This window comes from Canis lupus, chromosome 12, assembly GCF_011100685.1.
Source record: "Canis lupus familiaris isolate Mischka breed German Shepherd chromosome 12, alternate assembly UU_Cfam_GSD_1.0, whole genome shotgun sequence".
Classification (NCBI taxonomy): Eukaryota; Metazoa; Chordata; class Mammalia; order Carnivora; family Canidae; genus Canis; species Canis lupus.
The window spans coordinates 24,445,840-24,465,250 of record NC_049233.1 but is presented as its reverse complement, the minus strand read 5'-3'; the positions used below and the strand labels follow the sequence as shown (position 1 = coordinate 24,465,250).

General features: G+C 36.8%; 1 protein-coding gene and 1 pseudogene across 5 annotated transcripts in view; one reads left to right on the top strand and one right to left on the bottom strand.

Moving 5' to 3' along the window:
* BEND6 (BEN domain containing 6) overlaps window positions 1–19,411 on the bottom strand; it is a 59,214-nt gene that overhangs the window by 17,398 nt on the left and 22,405 nt on the right. For 3 of the 5 annotated variants that reach the window (XM_038554405.1, XM_038554404.1, XM_038554406.1), the window contains exons 3-4: window positions 11,089–11,124; window positions 9,040–9,217 (exon numbers count right to left, since the gene is read on the bottom strand). In XM_038554405.1, the coding sequence (XP_038410333.1) occupies window positions 9,040–9,217; window positions 11,089–11,124 (214 nt within the window). The remainder of the gene's footprint in view (window positions 1–9,039; window positions 9,218–11,088; window positions 11,125–19,411) is intronic. The other 2 variants (XM_038554408.1, XM_038554407.1) reach the window with 1 other exon arrangement.
* Window positions 11,587–12,732, top strand: LOC102151141 (annotated as a pseudogene).

Here is a 19,411-nt window from a genome sequence, read left to right as displayed (position 1 = left end):
TTTCATTTGTCATAAGTTGCAAGTATTTTTCTTAGGGTTTTTCTTTTAATTTCATGATATTTTGAAAGCATACACATATTTTTTAGTTTTTATTTTAAAGCAGCAGTCTTTTCTTTAGTGTATTATTAATCTATTTAATGCTTAGAAAGTCATTCACCAGGGATCCCTGGTTGGCTCAGCGGTTTAGCGCCTGCCTTCTGCCCAGGTGTGATCCTGGAGTCCCAGGATCCAGTCCCACGTCGGGCTCCCTGCATGGAGCCTGCTTCTCCCTCTGCCTGTCTCTCTCTCTCTTTCTCTCTCTCTCTCTGTGTGTCTCATGAATAAATAAATAAAAAAAGAAAGTCATTCACCATTCAGATCAGTAAAATAGTCATATATTTTGTATAGTTCAAATATCTTTTTATAAGTGAGTTTTTTTCTGCCTGGATATAAGTTTTAAGCTTCTAATGGATAATTTTAAACACAAAAATTGTAAACTCCCATATATCCATCCCCCAGTTTCAGCTCACAGCCAGTCTTGTTCCATTTATACTCCTGTCCATTTTCTCCCCAACCCCAAGAATACTTCAAGCAAATCACAGGCAGCATCTCAATTTATCTGTAAATATTTCTACAAGTATTTCTAAAGGTAAGAAATTTAAAAAATATAAACATAAAAACATGTGATAGCTAGAAATACTTATCAGTTTTTCTTCAATGTCATTAAAAAAAACTAGTAAATGTCCAAATTTCTCTGATTTTCTCATTGTTGTTTTTACTTTATCTGAATCAGGATCCACATAAGGTCCACATGTTACAAGTAGTTGGCTGTGTCTGTTATAAACTAGAAATTATAAGTTTTCTTAGTTTTTTCCTTGGAATTTATTAATTGAAGAAACTGTTTTTTTTTTTCTTTAAGATTGTTTTTATTTATTCACAGAGACAGAGAGATAGGGGCAGAGACGCAGGCAGAGGGAGAAGCAGGCTCCATACGGGAAGCCCGATGTGGGACTCGATCCCGGTCTCCAGGATCACACCCCAGGCTGCAGGCAGCGCTAAACCGCTGCGCCACCGGGGCTGCCCGGTTGTTTGTTTTACAAGATTTCCCACAGTGGGATTTTGCTGAGTGTATCCATAACATAACATGAGTTATCCATAACAAACATGAGTGTTTAACATATGGTGCTGTTCCCTAAATTCACTCTTTTTTTTTCTTTCGTAAATTCACTCTTAAATTGATAATTAGATCTAGAGGCTTGATTAGATTTAAGTAGTATTTTAAAATTTTATCAGGTAGCATTGAATGCATGGTTAGTTTTTTTGTGATATTAGTCATCACTGATGACCACACTTAGATTCATTATATCATAAGGAGTTGCAAAACGGTGATATTCTAATATTTTTCTTCTTCATTTATTAGCTAGAATTTTTGTACAAAGGGAAACTTCCTCCCATCAACTATTTGTTTACACTTAGGTTCATTTCCTATAATAATGACAGGATAAATGGTTGTTTTTTTATCTGTGCTTGCCATTATGACGAATTTGATCATTAGGGTTTTTTTGATCTCAGGTTTTTTTTTCTTTTTTGAATACTATTATGAACTCATGCACTTAAATATATATGATAACCTGTTGCAGTTATCTTTATTATTAATACTCAAATTGTCCCATCTTTGGCCACTGGGAACTTCTTTAACTGGCATGTCCACATAGTCTTTGTTAACTGCCTTGTTTTCTGATATGACAGGATTTTCATCTGGATTTTTTGTGTTAGGCTCCCAACATGGCTTATCTTGATACACTTCCTGTGCAAATTCTGGAATCACCCATTTCTCCAAGGAACCCTAGCTCTTTTTAGTGGGAAGTATTATTATACAGCCAAGTCCGGGGCTGGGAATGTTCTTTGCTATTGGGTTTTTGTTTTTAAGCCTATTCAGTGAACAGTATTAGAAAATACATGTTATTAATTTTTAAAGATATACATTTCATTATGTATTTAAAGCAGTATTTCCCACTCAATTCAGAACATGGGGATTTTATTTAAACTGTATAGTTATGTTTTTAGTGTGCCACATGGAATGAAATGAGAATCTAACTTGAACTTGCATCCCCTACTCCCAGCACACACTGGAATATCAGTTTTCCAGAGCCGTTTGCTGAATAATTTATCCTTTTCCTGATTAACTTGCAAGACTTGCTACATGAATTTCCAGGCTCATTGCAAATGTGAAAATGCAGCACTTCTTGTTCAAAGCTTCTTAAAAATTTTTATATGGTGATGGCAGAGCCTTTAACCAGTACGTGGGGCCCTTCTAAGATCAGAGCTCTGAGTGACTACATACGGCACACATCCATGAAGCTGGTCCTGACGACTTGTGATCCTGAACAGTGTAATAGCAAAGAACTTACATGGCACTTGCTATTGCCAGGTTCTGTTCTGAATGCTTTACATGTCACCCAGGTAAGTACTTTTATTATTTCCTCTTTTGAGATGAGGAAACTGAGGCACAGGGTGGTTAAACAACTTGCACATGGTTAGACAGATAATAGGTGCAGAGCCAGGGTTTGAGGCCAAGTGGTTTGGCCCCTTTAAATCCATACTCTTTACCTCTATGCCATAGTGCCTCTAGGATAGTTCTTTATCATATATGAGGTTCTATTTGAAGGATATGCTTTCTGTTCCATTGATGTGCTGATTTTGCACTAGCAAGTCATTTTTAATCATTGGAAATTTATGAGATTTAATATTGACAGGTTATACCCTCATATATTAGCCTTTGGAAAAGAAATCATAGGAAGTACATTAGTGAGACGTTGTATGGAAAGTATTACCAACCCTCACACTTGATTGATAATTTTGCTCAGGTATAAAAGTCTAGATTTACATCATTTCCATTGAGAATTTGGAAGACATTGCTTAATTATCTTGGAATTTCCAGTGTTGCTAGTGAAAAGTCCAATGCCATTCTGATTCCCAATCTTTAGCATGGGACATGCTTATTCTCTTTGGATCTTCCCTTTATTTCTGGTGAAATTTCACAATGTTATGACTTGGACAAGTCTTTTTGCTTTTGGTATTATCTATTAATGTAAACATTTGTGTTCTTCAGTTATAGAAATTTATGATATTAATTTTTAAATAACTTCTTCCTCTTCACTTTTGAATCTTTTAGGACCTCTTGTCTTTGGACATTCAACCTCTGGGACTAATTCTTTATTTTTCTTAATCTTTTCTATTCTCCTTTCCTTAGTTTCTTACTCTAATATCTACAAGATTTTCCTAACTTTAACCTCCAGGCATTTTATTGAATTTCTAGGTGTCAGTAAAATTTATAGATTTCAATATCCCCTTATTCTTTGGCTGTTCCTCACTTAAATTACTCTGTTCTTGTCCCATGCAGATTTCTTCTGCTCCCTGAATTGTGTCTGTTTCCTTTGGCCTTATTTTTCTCTTTGTTCATTTTGATCTGTTTTCCACATTAGAGGATTTTCTCAAGTAATTACCTTCCCATAGCTCTACCCAGTGTCCCTGAGTTCATAGCTCTGATTCAATCTCTTCTGGAAGAAAACCTGCATCTTCTGCTGTGGTGAGGAGTGGCAGTTGCAGGCTACATAGGAAAAATGTGTGACTTTATGGTCCCAAAAGATCTTTATGTAGGTCTTTCAATGACTCCAGTTTTCACACTACCAGCACTATCATAATTCCTTTCACAGGTACAAATCCTAAACCATTTATAGTTCTGTGGTGTGATTTGGCTTCTTTCTTTTTAATTTATCTACCTCTATCCCCTCCTTATCCCTATCCCAGACACTGAACTTTCAGGTTCCTACAGTTAGTCAGTTACTGTTCATCCATTTGCTTTTCAGTTTCTAAAATTTTATTGGCATCTCTTATCTGCTGTGATGTCCTTTCGAGTTTTCTTGGTACTTTTGTTTTTATGCATTTCAAATTTATATCTAGTAGGGTTTCTTTCTTTCTTTTTTTTTTAAATTTTTATTTATTTATGATAGTCACACAGAGAGAGAGAGAGGCAGAGACACAGGCAGAGGGAGAAGCAGGCTCCATGCACCGGGAGCCCGACGTGGGATTTGATCCCGGGTCTCCAGGATCGCGCCCTGGGCCAAAGGCAGGCGCCAAACCGCTGCGCCACCCAGGGATCCCTCTAGTAGGGTTTCAAGAAAGAAGGGAGACTCCCACATATTTCACTTAAGCTTTATATCATACTTAAAGAAACTTGGGCAAAACTTAACTGATTTTTGATTCTTTACTGAAATTTCATTTGTTATAAGAATTTTTAGTTGATGCTTTCTTTTTCCTAGGTATGTATTCATTCTTTAAAAATAATTACAATTGGGCAGCCCTGGTGGCTCCGCGGTTTAGGGCCACCTTCAGCCCAGGGCGTGATCCTGGAGACCGGGGATCGAGTCCCACATCGGGCTCCCTGCGTGGGGCCTGCTTCTCCCTCTGCCTGGGTCTCTGCTTCTCTCTCTCTCTCTCTCTCTCTGTGTGTGTCTCTCGTGAATGAATAAATAAAATCTTAAAAAAATAATTACAATTTAATATCTTCTATACAAAAGATATATCATCTTTTTTCATTTTATATCTTACAGTGTTGGTCAGTTGTGGTCCACAAGACATGTTTCATCTTCTATTTTATCTTTTATTTATTTTTTTAATTTTTTATTTATTTATGATAGTCACACACACATTGAGAGAGAGAGAGAGAGAGAGACGGAGACATAGGCAGAGGGAGAAGCAGGCTCCATGCACCAGGAGCCCGATGTGGGACTCGATCTCGGGTCTCCAGGATCGCGCCCTGGGCCAAAGGCAGGCGCTAAACCACTGCGCCACCCAGGGATGCCCACAAAACATGTTTCAAATACATAATACATGCACGTGTAGCATACACACATTTGCCATTCTGAATGTCTAAAATGGCATATACATTCTGCTGTTTTTCTGTTAGTAGACTTTATAAACTGAAAGAAGAACCCTGATTCTTAGTTCAAAGGATTATTAAGAGCACAAGTGGGCAAAAGATAAATAACCATTCTGCAGTCTTCTCTTAGACCCTTTTTTATTTGGATTACAAATAAAATTTCAACTTCCTATATCTTCCTAATTCCCAACCATAGCTTCATAAAGGCCTACTATGATCATGTTATTTAGGATAATATTTAAGATTGTGTTTTTATGGAAGCACCTGGGTGGCTCAGTGGTTGAGCATCTGCCTTTGGCTCAGGTCGTGATCCCAGGCTCCAGGGAGCCTGCTTTGCCCTTTGCCTATATGTCTCTGCTTCTCTCTGTGTGTCTCTCATGAGTAAATAAATAAAATATTTTTTAAAAAGACTGTTTTTATGATCCCCCTCAAATCCCAATCGTCCTTTACCTTCCTTATTTTTCCTATACTACTATCAGCTAACATATAATTTACTCATTATTTGTTGTGGTTTTTTGACTGTCTTGACCCACTAGAAGTAGGCTCCATGAGAGCAAGGATCTTTGTTTTATTTTCTGGATTTTCCTAGGTACTTAGAACAGTGCCTAATTTATAACAGGACTTTACAACTCTATGACTTGGTTTCTGGAGGTACACTTGTGTGTGTGTGTGTGTGTGTGTGTACAATATTGTATATACAATATTAAATATACAATAGATTATATAGACAGTTGTAAGTGCCAAAGAGGAAATGAAGCAGGGGAAGGGGGATAAATAATGTTTCAGGGAGAGTGGTTGAAATTTTAGACTGAGGAAGGAGTTTAGGGAAAAGATGAATTTAGAGTAAGGTGTTGGATGGAGTGAGTGTACTTACTTGAAGTAAGCAAGTGGGTATCTGGAGGAAAAACATTCCAGCCTGAGGAAATGACCAGTACAAAGACACTGAAGTAAGATTATGTCTGATGTCTTCAAAGGAAAAACAGGTAGTTCAATGTGGCTGGATCACAGAGGAGGGAAGAGTAGCAGAAAATAAGGCCAAGAGAGGTAAGTAGAAGAGAAATGGCCAGATCATGTAAGGACTAACGGTCATAAAAATGACTTATTTTCCCCTGAGTGAGGTGGAAATGCATGTAAGGGTTTGAGGTGAAAAGTGACATGAACTGACTTATATTTAACAGGATTATTCTTGCAACTTTGCTGAGAATAGATTAGAGAAAAGCAAGAGCAAAAATAGTGACACCAGCTAGGAATCCACCATAATAATCTATGTGTAAGATAATGGTGGCTTGGACTAGAGTGGTAGTAGTAGGGGTGGTAAAAAGGATTGTATCCCAGAAATGTTCCAAAGGTAAAGTCAGTAGAATTTGCCAATGGACTGAGTGTATGATGTAAAAGAAATATAGAAATTGTTTTTTGGTTTGAGAAACTTGAACAATGAAGTTAGCATCAACCAAGATGAGGAAGAAAGAAAAAAACAGGTTGAAGGATAAGGTCAGGAGTATGGTTTTAGACATGTTAGTTTGAGATACCTATCAGTAATGTCACATACGCAGTTGCACAACGAGTCTGGCATTAAAGGGAGAAGTCCAGGCTAGAGAATCATAACTTATTGATGGATTTTTTTTTATTTATTTATGATAGTCATACAGAGAGAGAGAGAGAGAGGCAGAGACACAGGCAGAGGGAGAAGCAGGCTCCATGCACAGGGAGCCCGACGTGGGATTCGATCCCGGGTCTCCAGGATCGCGCCCTGGGCCAAAGGCAGGCGCCAAACCGCTGCGCCACCCAGGGATCCATTGATGGATTTTAATATCATATAATTGGGCACTTTTTTTGTGTCAGATTCTGGTGTTGATAAAAGCAGACACAGGGCAGCCCAGGTGGCTCAGCAGTTTAGCGCCGCCTTCAGCCCAAGGCATAATCCTGGAGACCCGGGATCAAGTCCCACATCGGGATCCCTGCATGGAGCCTGCTTCTCCTTCTGCCTGTGTCTCTGCCTCTCTCTCTCTCTGTGTGTGTCTCTCATAAATAAATAAATAAAATCTTAAAAAAAAAAAAAGCAGACACAATAACACCACTATTGAGTACCATATTGTGCTTTGTTTGGGTAAAGCATTTCTTCCAAATGATCTTTTCATCTTCACGGCACCAAGACATGATGGATTGCCACCGCCCCAACGCCCCCCCCACCCTCATCTGTAGGTGAGAAGATTGAAGCTGGGATTGAGGGCCCAGTAAAGTGATATGGCCACAGCTGTAGAGCCAGTAAGGAAAGCTGGGATTCAAATCAAGGCCTGTAACCCCAAAATCAATACTTTTAACCAGCAATTTATGCTAACTTTATAAACTAGCCTCTCGTCTTATTCTAAGTCCTGGGACAGATTATATAAAAATGAGAATGATCTGTTCTTTGAAATCACAAAAACCTCACCAGAAAAAAAACCCATTGGTAACAAAAGTTCAATATTTAAAGTTGAAAAATATAAAGAGATAATGGCTTGGTGATGGAGTAAACATTTTAGCTGTAACTGCTTCTACTTAAAATTATGAGGTCTTCAATGGAAAGCATGTGAGCCATTACTCTGTTAATCTAGCTTATCCCCATGTTCTACTTGTCTCCTATCATTTCTGTCTCCAACATTATGTGGAACTGTCGTCTTTACTTCCATAGCCATTGCCCTGGGCTAGGTTGCCATCGTGTTAGCCTGGATGACTGCAATACTGTTCAAGAGTGGCCCTTCCCTGCTTTCTTTCTTGTGTCATTTGTACTCATTTTGTACACACCAGCCAGAGGGATTTCTTTCCTTTTCTTTCTTTCTTTTTTTTTTAAATATTTTATTTATTTATTCATGAGAGACACACAGAGAGAGGCAGAGGGAGAAGCAGGCTTCCCCCTGGGAAGCCTGATGTAGGACTTGATCCTAGGATCCTAGATCATGATCTGAGCCACTGAGACATCCAGGCATTCCCAGAGGGATTTCTTTTCAAAATGGTCTGTGTATTGACTGTTTTTACAACAGAACGCTGCCCAACACAGGACATGATTGCTAAATATTCAGCAGCACAAAATACTGCAAGATGCTTCATTGCAAAGGAAAATGTAATTTTTGAAAAATAAACACTTAAATGCAATATAGGATCCTACAAAAGGCATTACACCAAGTGTTTTGTGTTTTTTTTTAAGATTTTATTTATTTAATCATGAGAGATACACAGAGAGAGAGGCAGAGGCACAGGCAGAGGGAGAAGCAGGCTCCATGCAGGGAGCCTGCCGTGGGACTCAATCCTGGGTCTCCAGGATCACACCCTGGGCCAGAGGTGGCAGTAAACCACAGAGCCACCCGGGCTGCCCACACCAAGTGGTTTTTAACTGCTCTTTCTCCTTTATCAGTCTTTGATGGAATGTGATTATTTTCCCAGACTACTCTTCCCAACTCCAAATCTACAGTTCAATATACAGGATCTTTAATTTCAATGGTACTATAATGGATCATAAGAAGCCCCATATTCTAGTGCTTTCACTAGCAGAGGGGAATGAAGTAAGCATATCATGAATATGTTAATATATTTGCTCCGTCTTACTAATCTTTTTTCTCTGGGGCCTAACATAGTGAGTAGCCTCTATTAAATGCTCAATAAATATCCACTGAATGTTATTAAATGAATATGACATTAGGTATTTTGTGGAAATAATCTAATATTCTCTAAGATATAAACTAAAGGCTTCAAGAATAGTGCTTCTGTATTAAATTATGTAATAAGAGATTTTCTTAAAATGTGATTTTTGATTTTTTTACTTTAACATATTTTCTTTAAGGCAAGACATCATTTTTTTAAAGGTTTTATTTATTTATTCATGAGAGACAAAGGTGGGGGGCAGAGACACAGGCAGAGGGAGAAGCAGGCTCCATGCAGGGAGCCCGATGTAGGACTTGATCCCAGGACTCCAGGATCACACCATGGATCAAAGGCAGGTGCTAAACTGCTGAGCCACCTAGGGATCCCCTCCTCTAACATATTGATTTGCTTTTTCATTCTTGACAGCTGATTTACAATAATTTCCACTCATTACATATTTTTCCTATTATTTAAAAATGTCAATTTTTCTCAAAGTTTACCTTGAAGCATGACCAAAGACTGTCGAAGTCGGCTGTTTTCTTTCCGGGTGTTTGTTAATTTTTGTTTCAGGCTTTTTATTTTCGTGCACAATTCCTCCTTTGACAAGTCTGCTAAAGGCTCTTCATCCTCACTGGAGCTCTCACCAGGCAGAAAGGCATTTCCTGAAAATGGGTCTCTCTAAAATACAAGGCAGGTACAACAAAAGAAGCTTCAAAGTGACTTTAATGGTTTATCCTATGTTCTGCATGCTGAAGGGACTTAATCAGACCTACAAATCCCTCATCTCCCAGGCCTTTACTGCTCCAGATGAAGAGTTGCCCTATCTACTGAACTACCCTCAGCTTTGTCTTCCCATCTCCAGGGGAGCTCAGAAAAAGGAAAGGCATCAAAGTTTCGTGCACACATCTGTCACATAGCAGAAATCAGGATTCTGTCTAACTTCAGTGAAGAATATAAAGTAGGAAAATAGTTTAACAGAGAAGAATCAACCTGCCATTCAAATTTTTGTAACTCATCTCACCCTCCATATCCCCCCTAACTTTTTATTCACAGCCTTTCTATTAAGACTGAGAAATTTTGGGGTTTATTGCATCAGAGAAAAGAGAGAGAAGATTCACCTAGAACAAAGCATTCATGCTTTAAGGTCAATAGCAAGACAATAGTCTGAAAATATATGCATTTGAGTTGTAAAACCCAGGCTGTATTGAGACAGAAAATGATTTCCTCAAATTACCAAGCTTGTTTGCATATATATATATATATATATATATATATATATATATATGAAGAGATCTAAAAAGCTGGAGTATAAAGTTTTTATTTTTCATTTTTATTTTACTTATTTTTTTAAAAAAGATTTTATTTATCCAGGTGAAAGAGGGAGAGCATGAGTTAGGTGGGGGGTGGGTGGGCGGAGGGAGAAGGAGAGGGAGAAGCAGATTCCCAGCTAAGCAGGGAGCCCAATATGGGGCTTGATTCCAGAACCCCCAAGATCATTACCCAAGCTGAAGGCAGATCCTTAACAACTGAGCCATCCAGGTGGCCCTGGATTATAAATTCTTAAAAATAAACTTCAGAGTGGAAGAGATGAAGATATGACATAAAGAAAGTTTCTGTTGCACAGGAAGGGAAGAGACATTCTGGTGTCAGTAAAAGCCTGGAGAATAAGGATCTGGAATGGCAGGAAGTCAAATTCAAGTGTCTTTGCTCTTCATGATCCCATTGTTTCCAGGGAAGGGAGATGCATCACAGGGGTAAGGATATATGATAGAAACATTCATATAAACGAGGAGCAATCCTAGAACAACAGGGTTGGCTCCTTGCTTCTCAGTGCATTAAAAACTCCCTAAAGAGGCCCCATGTCCAGCATTACATCAGGGCAACATGGTGCCTCTCTGAGTTATAAATCAGAAATGTCCAAAATTAGTATCTAGACAGCTGGACAAGAGAAAGCAACCAGACTTTCCAGAGTTTTTTCAAAGCAAGTAAAGACTCCAAATAGTCCTTGTGTCCTGGTCAGGAGACAGATAGGTGCTGAGGAAACTGGTTAAACAGAAATAGTTTAGTGTGTAGACAGAGAAGTCACACAATGCCAGAACCTTATAGAAGATGGCAGTGGGCCTCACCCCTGCTGGCAAAGGGAGCCTCTGTGGACAAATGAACTGAAGGAAGAAGAGGCCAACACTCAACTATAGAGCACATTCAACACACATAAGAGATACTCTGAAGTGCTAGGTCCTGGGGAACAGAGTATGCTTCACAGCAGGACACTACAGGACCTCTTCTTCATAAGACTATTATTGTTAACAGCAAGAGAAATAGCTGACTTTCCAAACACAGAGACACAGACACAGAGAGTTAGACAAAATGAAGAGACAGAGGACTATGTCCCAAATGAAAGAACAGGACCAAACCATAGCAAGAGACCTAAGCAAAATGGATATAAGTAATATGCCTGGAAGAGATTTTATTTTATTTTATTTTATTTGTTTTGTTTTGTTTTGTTTTCCTGATAGAGATTTTAAAGTAATTACCATAAAGATACTCACTGGACTTGAGAAAAGAGTGGAGGACATCAGTGAGACCTTTAACACAGAGATAGAAAAGAATCAATCAGAGATCAAGAATATAGCAAATGAAATTAAAAATACACTTGATGGTTGGGGCACCTGGGTGGCTCAATCAGTTAAGCATCTCTCAGCTCAGGTCATGATCCCAGGGTCCTGGGATCAAGACCCACATCAGGCTTCCTGCTGAGTGGGGAGTCTACTTTTCCTGCTCTCTCTGCCCTTCCCTCTGCTTATGTGCTCTCTCTCTCCCAAATAAATAAAAAATCTTTTAAAAAATACACTTGATGGAATAAATAACAGACTAGATGAAGAAGAGGAATGAATTAATGACCTGGAAGACCGAGTAATGGAAAGTAACCAAGCTGAGCTAAGGAGAAGAAAGAAAATTATGCAAATTGAGAACAGTCTCTGGGAAATCAGCGACTCTATCAAGCATAATAAAATTTTCATTAGAGGGATCTCAGAAGAAGAGAAAGAAAACGGGCAGAAAAATTTATCTGGAATCCGAGTGGGGCGAGCGAGCTAAGTGGTTGTGTGGTCACTTCTTGGAGACTGGTAGCGCTTGCAGGATGGCTGATCAATTGAGGAGCAGACTGCAGAATTCAAAGAAGCTTTTTCACTATTTGACAAGGATGGTGATGGAACTATAACAACAAAGGAATTGGGAACTGTAATGAGGTTTCTTGGGCAGAATCCCACAGAAGCAGAGTTACAGGACATGATTAATGGAGTAGATGCTGATGGTAATGGCACAATTGACTTCCCGGAATTTCTGACAATGATGGCAAGAAAAATGAAAGACACAGACAGTGAAGAAGAAATTAGAGAAGCATTCCATGTGTTTGATAAGGATGGCAATGGCTATATTAGTGCAGCAGAGCTTTGCCATGTGATGACAAACCTGGGAGAGAAGTTAACAGATGAAGAGGTTGATGAAATGATCAGGGAAGCAGATATTCATGGTGATGGTCAAGTAAACTATGAAGAGTTTGTACAAATGATGACAGCAAAGTGAAGACATTGTACAGAATGTGTTAAATTTCTTGTACAAAATTGTTTATTTGCCTTTTCTTTGTAACTTATCTGTAAAAGGTTTCCCCCTGCTGTCAAAAAATATGCATGTATAGTAATTAGGATTTCATTACTCCATGTTTTCTTCCCTTATCTTACTATCATTGTCCTGAAACCTTATTTTAGAAAATTGATCAAGTAGCATGTTGCATGTGGCTTACTCTGGATAGATCTAAGCCCTTCTGCACATCTAAACTTAAATGGAGTTGGTCAAATGAGGGAATATCTGGGTTATGCCTTTTTCTTAAGTAGTTTTCTTTAGGAACTGTCAGCATGTTGTTTTTGAAGTGTGGAGTTGTAACTGCGTGGACTATGGACAGTCAACAATATGTACTTAAAAGTTGCACTATTGCAAAACGGGTGTATTATCCAGGTACTCATACGCAATTTTTTTTGTACTGCTTGTCCTGTACCAGAAACATTTTCTTTTATTGTTACTTGCTTTTTAAGCTTTGTTTTAGCCACTTAAAGAAAATCTGCTTATGGCATAATTTGCCTCAAATCCATTCCAAGTTGTATATTTGTTTTCCAATAAAAAATTACAACTTACCCCCCCAATAAAAAAGAAAAATTTATTTGAAGAAATAATAGCTGAAAACTTCCCTAATTTGGGGAAGGAAATGGATATTCTGATCTGGGAGGTACAGAGATCCCTGCAAAAATCCAACCCAAGGAGGTCCATACCAAGACATGTAGTAATTAAAGAGGCAAAAAGTAATGATAAAGAAAAAATATTTCAAAGCAGCAAGAGAAAAGAAGACAGTCACGTACAAAGGAAACTCCATAAGGCTATCAGTGGATTTTTCAGCAGAAACTTTGCAGGCCATTTGGGAGTGGTATGATATATTCAAAGGGCTGAAAGGAAAAATCTGAAGCCAATAATATTCTATTCAGCAAGGCTATTATTCAGAATAGAAGGAGAGATAAAGAGTTTCTCAGACAAACAAAAAATAAAGAGGTTCATGACCACTAAACCTGCCCTAGAAGAAATATTAAAGAAGACTCTTTAAATGGAAAGGAAAGACCATAAATGAGAGTATGAAAAGTAAAAAATACAAAGCAGTGTAAGTAAGTATTTTTGTAAAAACCAGTGAAGGGTATTCACAAAATGAAAGGATAATATGACACCATATACCTAAAATGAGGGGAGAAGAGTAAAGAATGGTTTCAAAATTAAGCAATCATCAACCTAATATAGGGTTTTCTATGCAGAAGATGTTATATACAAACATAATGGTAACCACAAATAAAAAACCAGGAAGATATGTAAAGAGTAAAGAGAAAAGAATCCAAATGTATCACTAAAAGAGGCCAACAAATCATGAAAGAGAGCAAGAAAAGAAAGGATCAGAGAAAATCTAGGGAAAAAAACACAAAACAAATAATAAAATGGCAATAAATATATATCTAAAAATAATTACTTTGAATGTAAAGGGATTTAACATTCCAGTCAAAAGACATGGGGTGACAGAATGGATAAAAAAAATAGGACCCATCTATTTTCCACCTGCAAAAGACTCATTTCAGACCAAAGACAGCTGCAGATTGAAACTGAGGGGATGGAGAAACATTTATCATGCAAACAGATGTCAAAGGAAAGCCAGGTAGCAATCCTTATACTTGACAAAATAGACTTTAAAATAAAAACTGTAAAAAGAGACAAAGAAGGACACTATACAATAATAATGGAAACAATCCAACAAGAGGATACAACAATTGTAAATATTTATATACCCAACATTGGAACACCCAAGTACATAAAACAGTTAATAACAGAACTAAAGGATATAATCAGTGGTAATATAATAGTAGGGGACTTTAACACCGCACCTGCACTGATGGACAAACTATCCAAACAGAATATCAACAAAGAAACAGTGGCTTTGAATGACACACTGGACTAGATGTACGTAACAGACATATTCAGAATATTCCATTTTAAAATAGCAGAATATATATTCTTTTCAAGTGCATATGGAATATTCTCCCAAACAAATCACATATTAATTAGGCCACAAAACAGGTCTCAACAAGTTAAAAAAAATCAAAGTCATGTCATACATCTGTTCTGACCACAACACTATGAAACTAGAATCAACCACAGGAAAAAAATCTGGGAAGAGCAAAAATACATAGAGGTTAAATAACATGCTATTAAACAATGAATGGAACAAACAAGAAATCAAATAATAAATTTAAAAATTACATGGAAATAAATGAAAATGAAAACATAATGGTCCAAAATCTTTGGGATGCAGCAAAAGTAGTGTTGAGAGGGAAGTTTATAGCACTACAGGTCTACCACAAGAAGTAAGAAAAATCTCAAATAAACAACCTAACTTTACACCTAAAGGAACTAGAAAAAAAACAAACAAACAAAACACTAGCCCAGCAAAAGGAAGGACATAATAAAGATTAGAAGAGAAGTAAGTGATATAGAAACTGAAAAAACAATAGAACAGATTAATGAAACCAGGAAGTGGTTCTTTGAAAAGATCAACAAAATCAATAAACCTCTAACCAGACTCATAAAAAAAAAGATAAAGAGGGGATCCCTGGGTGGCTCAGCGGTTTGGCACCTGCCTTTGGTCCAGGGTGCAGTCCTGGAGTCCCAGGATCGAGTCCCACGTCAGGCTCCCTGCGTGGAGCCTGCTTCTTCCCCTGCCTGTGTCTCTGCCTCTCTCTCTCTCTTTTTCTCTCTCTCTCTTTCTCTCTCTATGTGTATCATGAATAAATAAATAAAATCTTAAAAAAAAAAGATAAAGAGGATCCAAATAAACAAAATCATTAATGAAAGAGGAGAAATTTCAAACACCACCACAGAGATACAAACAATTGTAACAGATTATGAAAACCTATATGCTAACAAATTAGACAACTTTGAAGAAATAAGTACATTCCTAGAAATATATCACCTACCAAAACTAAAGCAAGAATTGGCCTATTCAGGCCAATTACCAGAAGTGAAATTGAATTAGTAATTTAAAAACTCCTCAAAAACAAAAATCCAGGAATAGACAGCCACACAGGTGAATTCTACCAAACATTTAAAAAAGAGTTAATTATCTGTTCTTCTCAAACTATTATAAAACATGAAGAGGAAAGAAAACTTGAAATTCATTCTATGAGGCCAGTATCACTCTGACATCACTCTGACACCAAAGCCATATAAAGACACCACAGAAAAAGAGAACTACAGGCCAGTATATGTCATGACTATGGTACAAAAGTCCTCAACCAAATATTAGCAAAACCAAATCCAGCAACACATAAAAAAAAAAAATCATTCACTACAAACAAGTGGAGTTTATTCCCAGGATGCAGAGGTGGTTCGATATTTACAAAACAATCAACATGATATATCACACATCAATGAGAGAAAGGATAAAAACCACATGATCATTCCAATAGATGCAGAAAAAGCATTTGAGAAAGTACAATATCCATTCATGATAAAAACCCTCTGCAATGTAGTTCTAGAGGGAATATAACCTCAATGTAATAAATGCCTTAAATGAAAAACCCAGTCAAAATCATACTTAAAAGATGAACAACTGAAAGCTTTCCCTTAAGGTTAGGAAAAATATAAGGAGGTCCACTCTCACCACTTTTATTCAATATAGTACTGGAAGCCTAGCCACAGCAATTATACAACATAAAGAAAAGGCAACCAAACTGGTAAGGAAGAAGTAAAATTCTCATCATTTGCAGATGACATAATACTATTTATAGAAAACTCTAAAGACTTCACCAAAAAACTACTAGAACTGATAAATGAATTCAGTGAAGTCGCAGGATACAATATCAATGTACAGAAATCTGTTGCATTCTTACACACTAATAATGAAGTAGCAGAAAGTGAAATGAAGAAAATTATCCCATTTACAATTGTGCCAAACACAATAAATATCTAGTTATAAACTCATCCAAAAAGGTGAAAAACCCGCACTCTGAAAACCATTAAACATTGATGAAAGAAATTCAAGTGGATACAGAGAAATGGAAAGACATTCCATACTCATGGGTTGGAAAAACAAATATTGTGAAAATGTCCATACTAGTCAAAGCAATCTACAGATTTAATGCAATCCTTATCAAAATACTAACAGCATTTTTTACACAGTGAGTATAAACAATCCTAAAATTTGTATGGAAACCACAAATGACCTTGAATGGCCAAAGCAATCTTGAAAAAGAAAAATAAAACTGGAGGTACCATAATTCCAGACTTCAAGTTATATTACAAAGTGTTAGTAATTAAAACATTATGGTACCAGCATAAAAATAGACATATAGATAAATGGAATAGAAGAGAAAACCCAGAAATAAACCCACAATTATATGGTCAATTAATCTTCGACAAGTAGAAAAGAATATCCAATGGGTAAAAGACAGTCTTTTCAACAAATAGTGCTGGGAAAACTGGATAGCCACATGCAAAGGAATTAGACTAGACCACTTATTTTCACCATACACAAAAATAAACTCAAAATAGATTAAAGACCTAAATCCATAAAACTCCTTGAAGAGAGTATAGACAGTAGTTTCTCTGACATTGGTTATAGCAATATTTTTCTAGATATGTCTCCAGTAACAAGGGAAATAAAAGCAAAAATAAACTATTGGGGCTACATTAAAATAAATACATAATTTACAAACAAATACAAAATAAATAACTATACCACCGTGTTTCTGCACAGTAAAGGAAATAATCAACAAAACTAAAAGGCAACCCATGGAATGAAACAAGATATTTGCAAATGACATACCCAATAAAGAATTAGTATCAAAATATATAAAGAACTTATATAACTCAACACCCCAAAAATAAACAATCCAATTAAAAAATGAGCCGAAGACATGAACAGACATTTCTCCAACAAAGACATCCAAACGGCCAACAGACACATGAAAAGATGCTCAACATCACTCATCAACAGGGAAATGCAAATCAAAACCACAATGAAATATCATCTCACACCTGTCAGAATGGTAGAATAAAAAACACAAGGAACAAGAAGTGTTGGTGAAGATGTGGAGAAAAAGGAACCCTCTTGCACTATTGGTGGGAATGTAAACTAGTACAGCCACTGTAGAATCAGTATGCAGTTTCCTCAAAAAAAAAAAAAAAAATAGAGCCACCCTACAATCCAGGAATCATACTACTGGGTATTTACCCAAAGAATACAAAAACACTAATTCAAAGGGATACATGTACCACCATTTATTACAATATTCTTTACAATAGCCAAACTATGGAAGCAGCCCAAGTGTCCATCAACAGATGAATGGATAAAAATAATGGAACATTACTCAGCCATAAAAAATGAAATCTTGCTATTTGTAATGACATGGATGGAGCTAGAAAGCATAATACTAAGAAAAATAAGTCATTCAGAGAAAGACAAATACTATATGATTTCACTAATATGTGGAATTTAAGAAAGAAAACAAATAGGCAAAGAAGAAAAAGAGAAAGATAAAAACCAAAAAACAGACGTAATTATAGAGAACAAACTGATGGTTACTAGAGGGAAGATGGGAATGGAGATGGGGGAAATAGGTGATGGGGATTAAAGCATATACTTATCATTATGAAAAAAATAAACAAGAAGATGGCAGTGAGTGGCAAACTTCAGGATGCTGTGCCAACAGAAACCCCAAAGGATCTGGAAGGCTTGGCTGTACCTCAACAGTAATACTACTTAACGGTTAGGAGTCAAGCAGGAAAGTTAGAACCTCAGCAGAAGACCAGTTATCCTCCCTCAGTTGCTAGGATGATAAGTAAGACCTGAAAATTTGGGTCACTTTCTAGGAAAAAAAATAATAAAATGGTGGAAGATAAGACTTAGAATCCATAAAGGCTTAAATCTTTAAATGACTAAAATATACTAACGGTTCAAAGGGACTTATAAAAACTGAAACATTCTAATTGTAATTCACTGTGAATAAATAAGTTTAAGTTTTTTCTTTCTTATTAAGCAAGGATGGAGAAATGAAAGCTTGATTAGAAAAGTTATAAAAAATACAATTACATTATTGTATGGTTTATAATGTATACACTCAGTCACATTATTTTATAAATATACAGGTATATATTTCTGTGCATAGATTTCATTATTACATGTATGTGTGTATATGTCATATATAACTTATATAAAGGTAATGAAAATTACTATTATCATATATAGGCAAGTAGTTAATGTACTCACATTAGCTCTATAAATCCTAAACAAAAATTGATGGATTTGGTTAAATAAAAATGAAAGATGTTTTTGAAAAGTGAAGGATGCCACACTTCTATGGAGAGAAATTAGAAGAAATTAGAATGTATGATCTAGTTCTTGCCATTTTTAGCAAGTTCCTACAAGAAAGAAGTGAAGTCAAACAAAAGCTAATCTATTTGCAAGCAGCAATGAAAGATATAAAGTTAATAGACAAATATCAGATTGGGAAAAGATATTTGTAAAAACTAAAACCACAAGAGACTAACTTTCTTCAATAGATAAGGCATCTGCACAAATCAGTAATAATAGAACAGGAAACTATCTAGAATAGACTAAAAAACCCAACAGAAAAGATAAGAGCCCAGTAGAAAAGTAGATAGTGACAGAGACTGCTACTTCTCTCCAGCTGTGTGTTCTTCCATTCTTCTTACAGTGATAGGTTTTTAGATGGGCAGGTAGCTGTCAGCTAAAGATTACATTTCCCAGGCTCTTATGCATCTCAGTGTGGCTATGTTGACTAAATGTCCATTAATAAGGTAGGAGTAGAAGCAATGTGTACCACTACTGGATCATGACCTTAAAAGGAATGGCCATGTCTTCTGCTTGTACTCTTCTGTTGGCAGAGACAAAGGCATGATGCTGGAGCTGGAATAGTCACTTAAGATCCAGGCATAGAGGCTGCGTGTTGGGTAAGGTAGACCAGCAAGATAAGAGACATCCTCAACATTGTAGAGCTGCATCTACACTCAGCGTCTTTTCTCTCCAAGTTATGGATGTTACCTAGTGGCCATGTGAAACAATAAGGCTGAAGGTAACACATGGAAGTTGATGCTTACTGTTGGGATGGATCTCAATGGATATCAAGAGAAGCTCTTGAGAAAGCCTTGAGGTCACAGTCTTACCTCTTGCTATTTAGACATAAAAATAATTGGCTTTTTCCAAAGCTTGATGATTTAACATTACTGATTACCAGTAAATTTAGATTGTAGACTGCATTCTAAGTG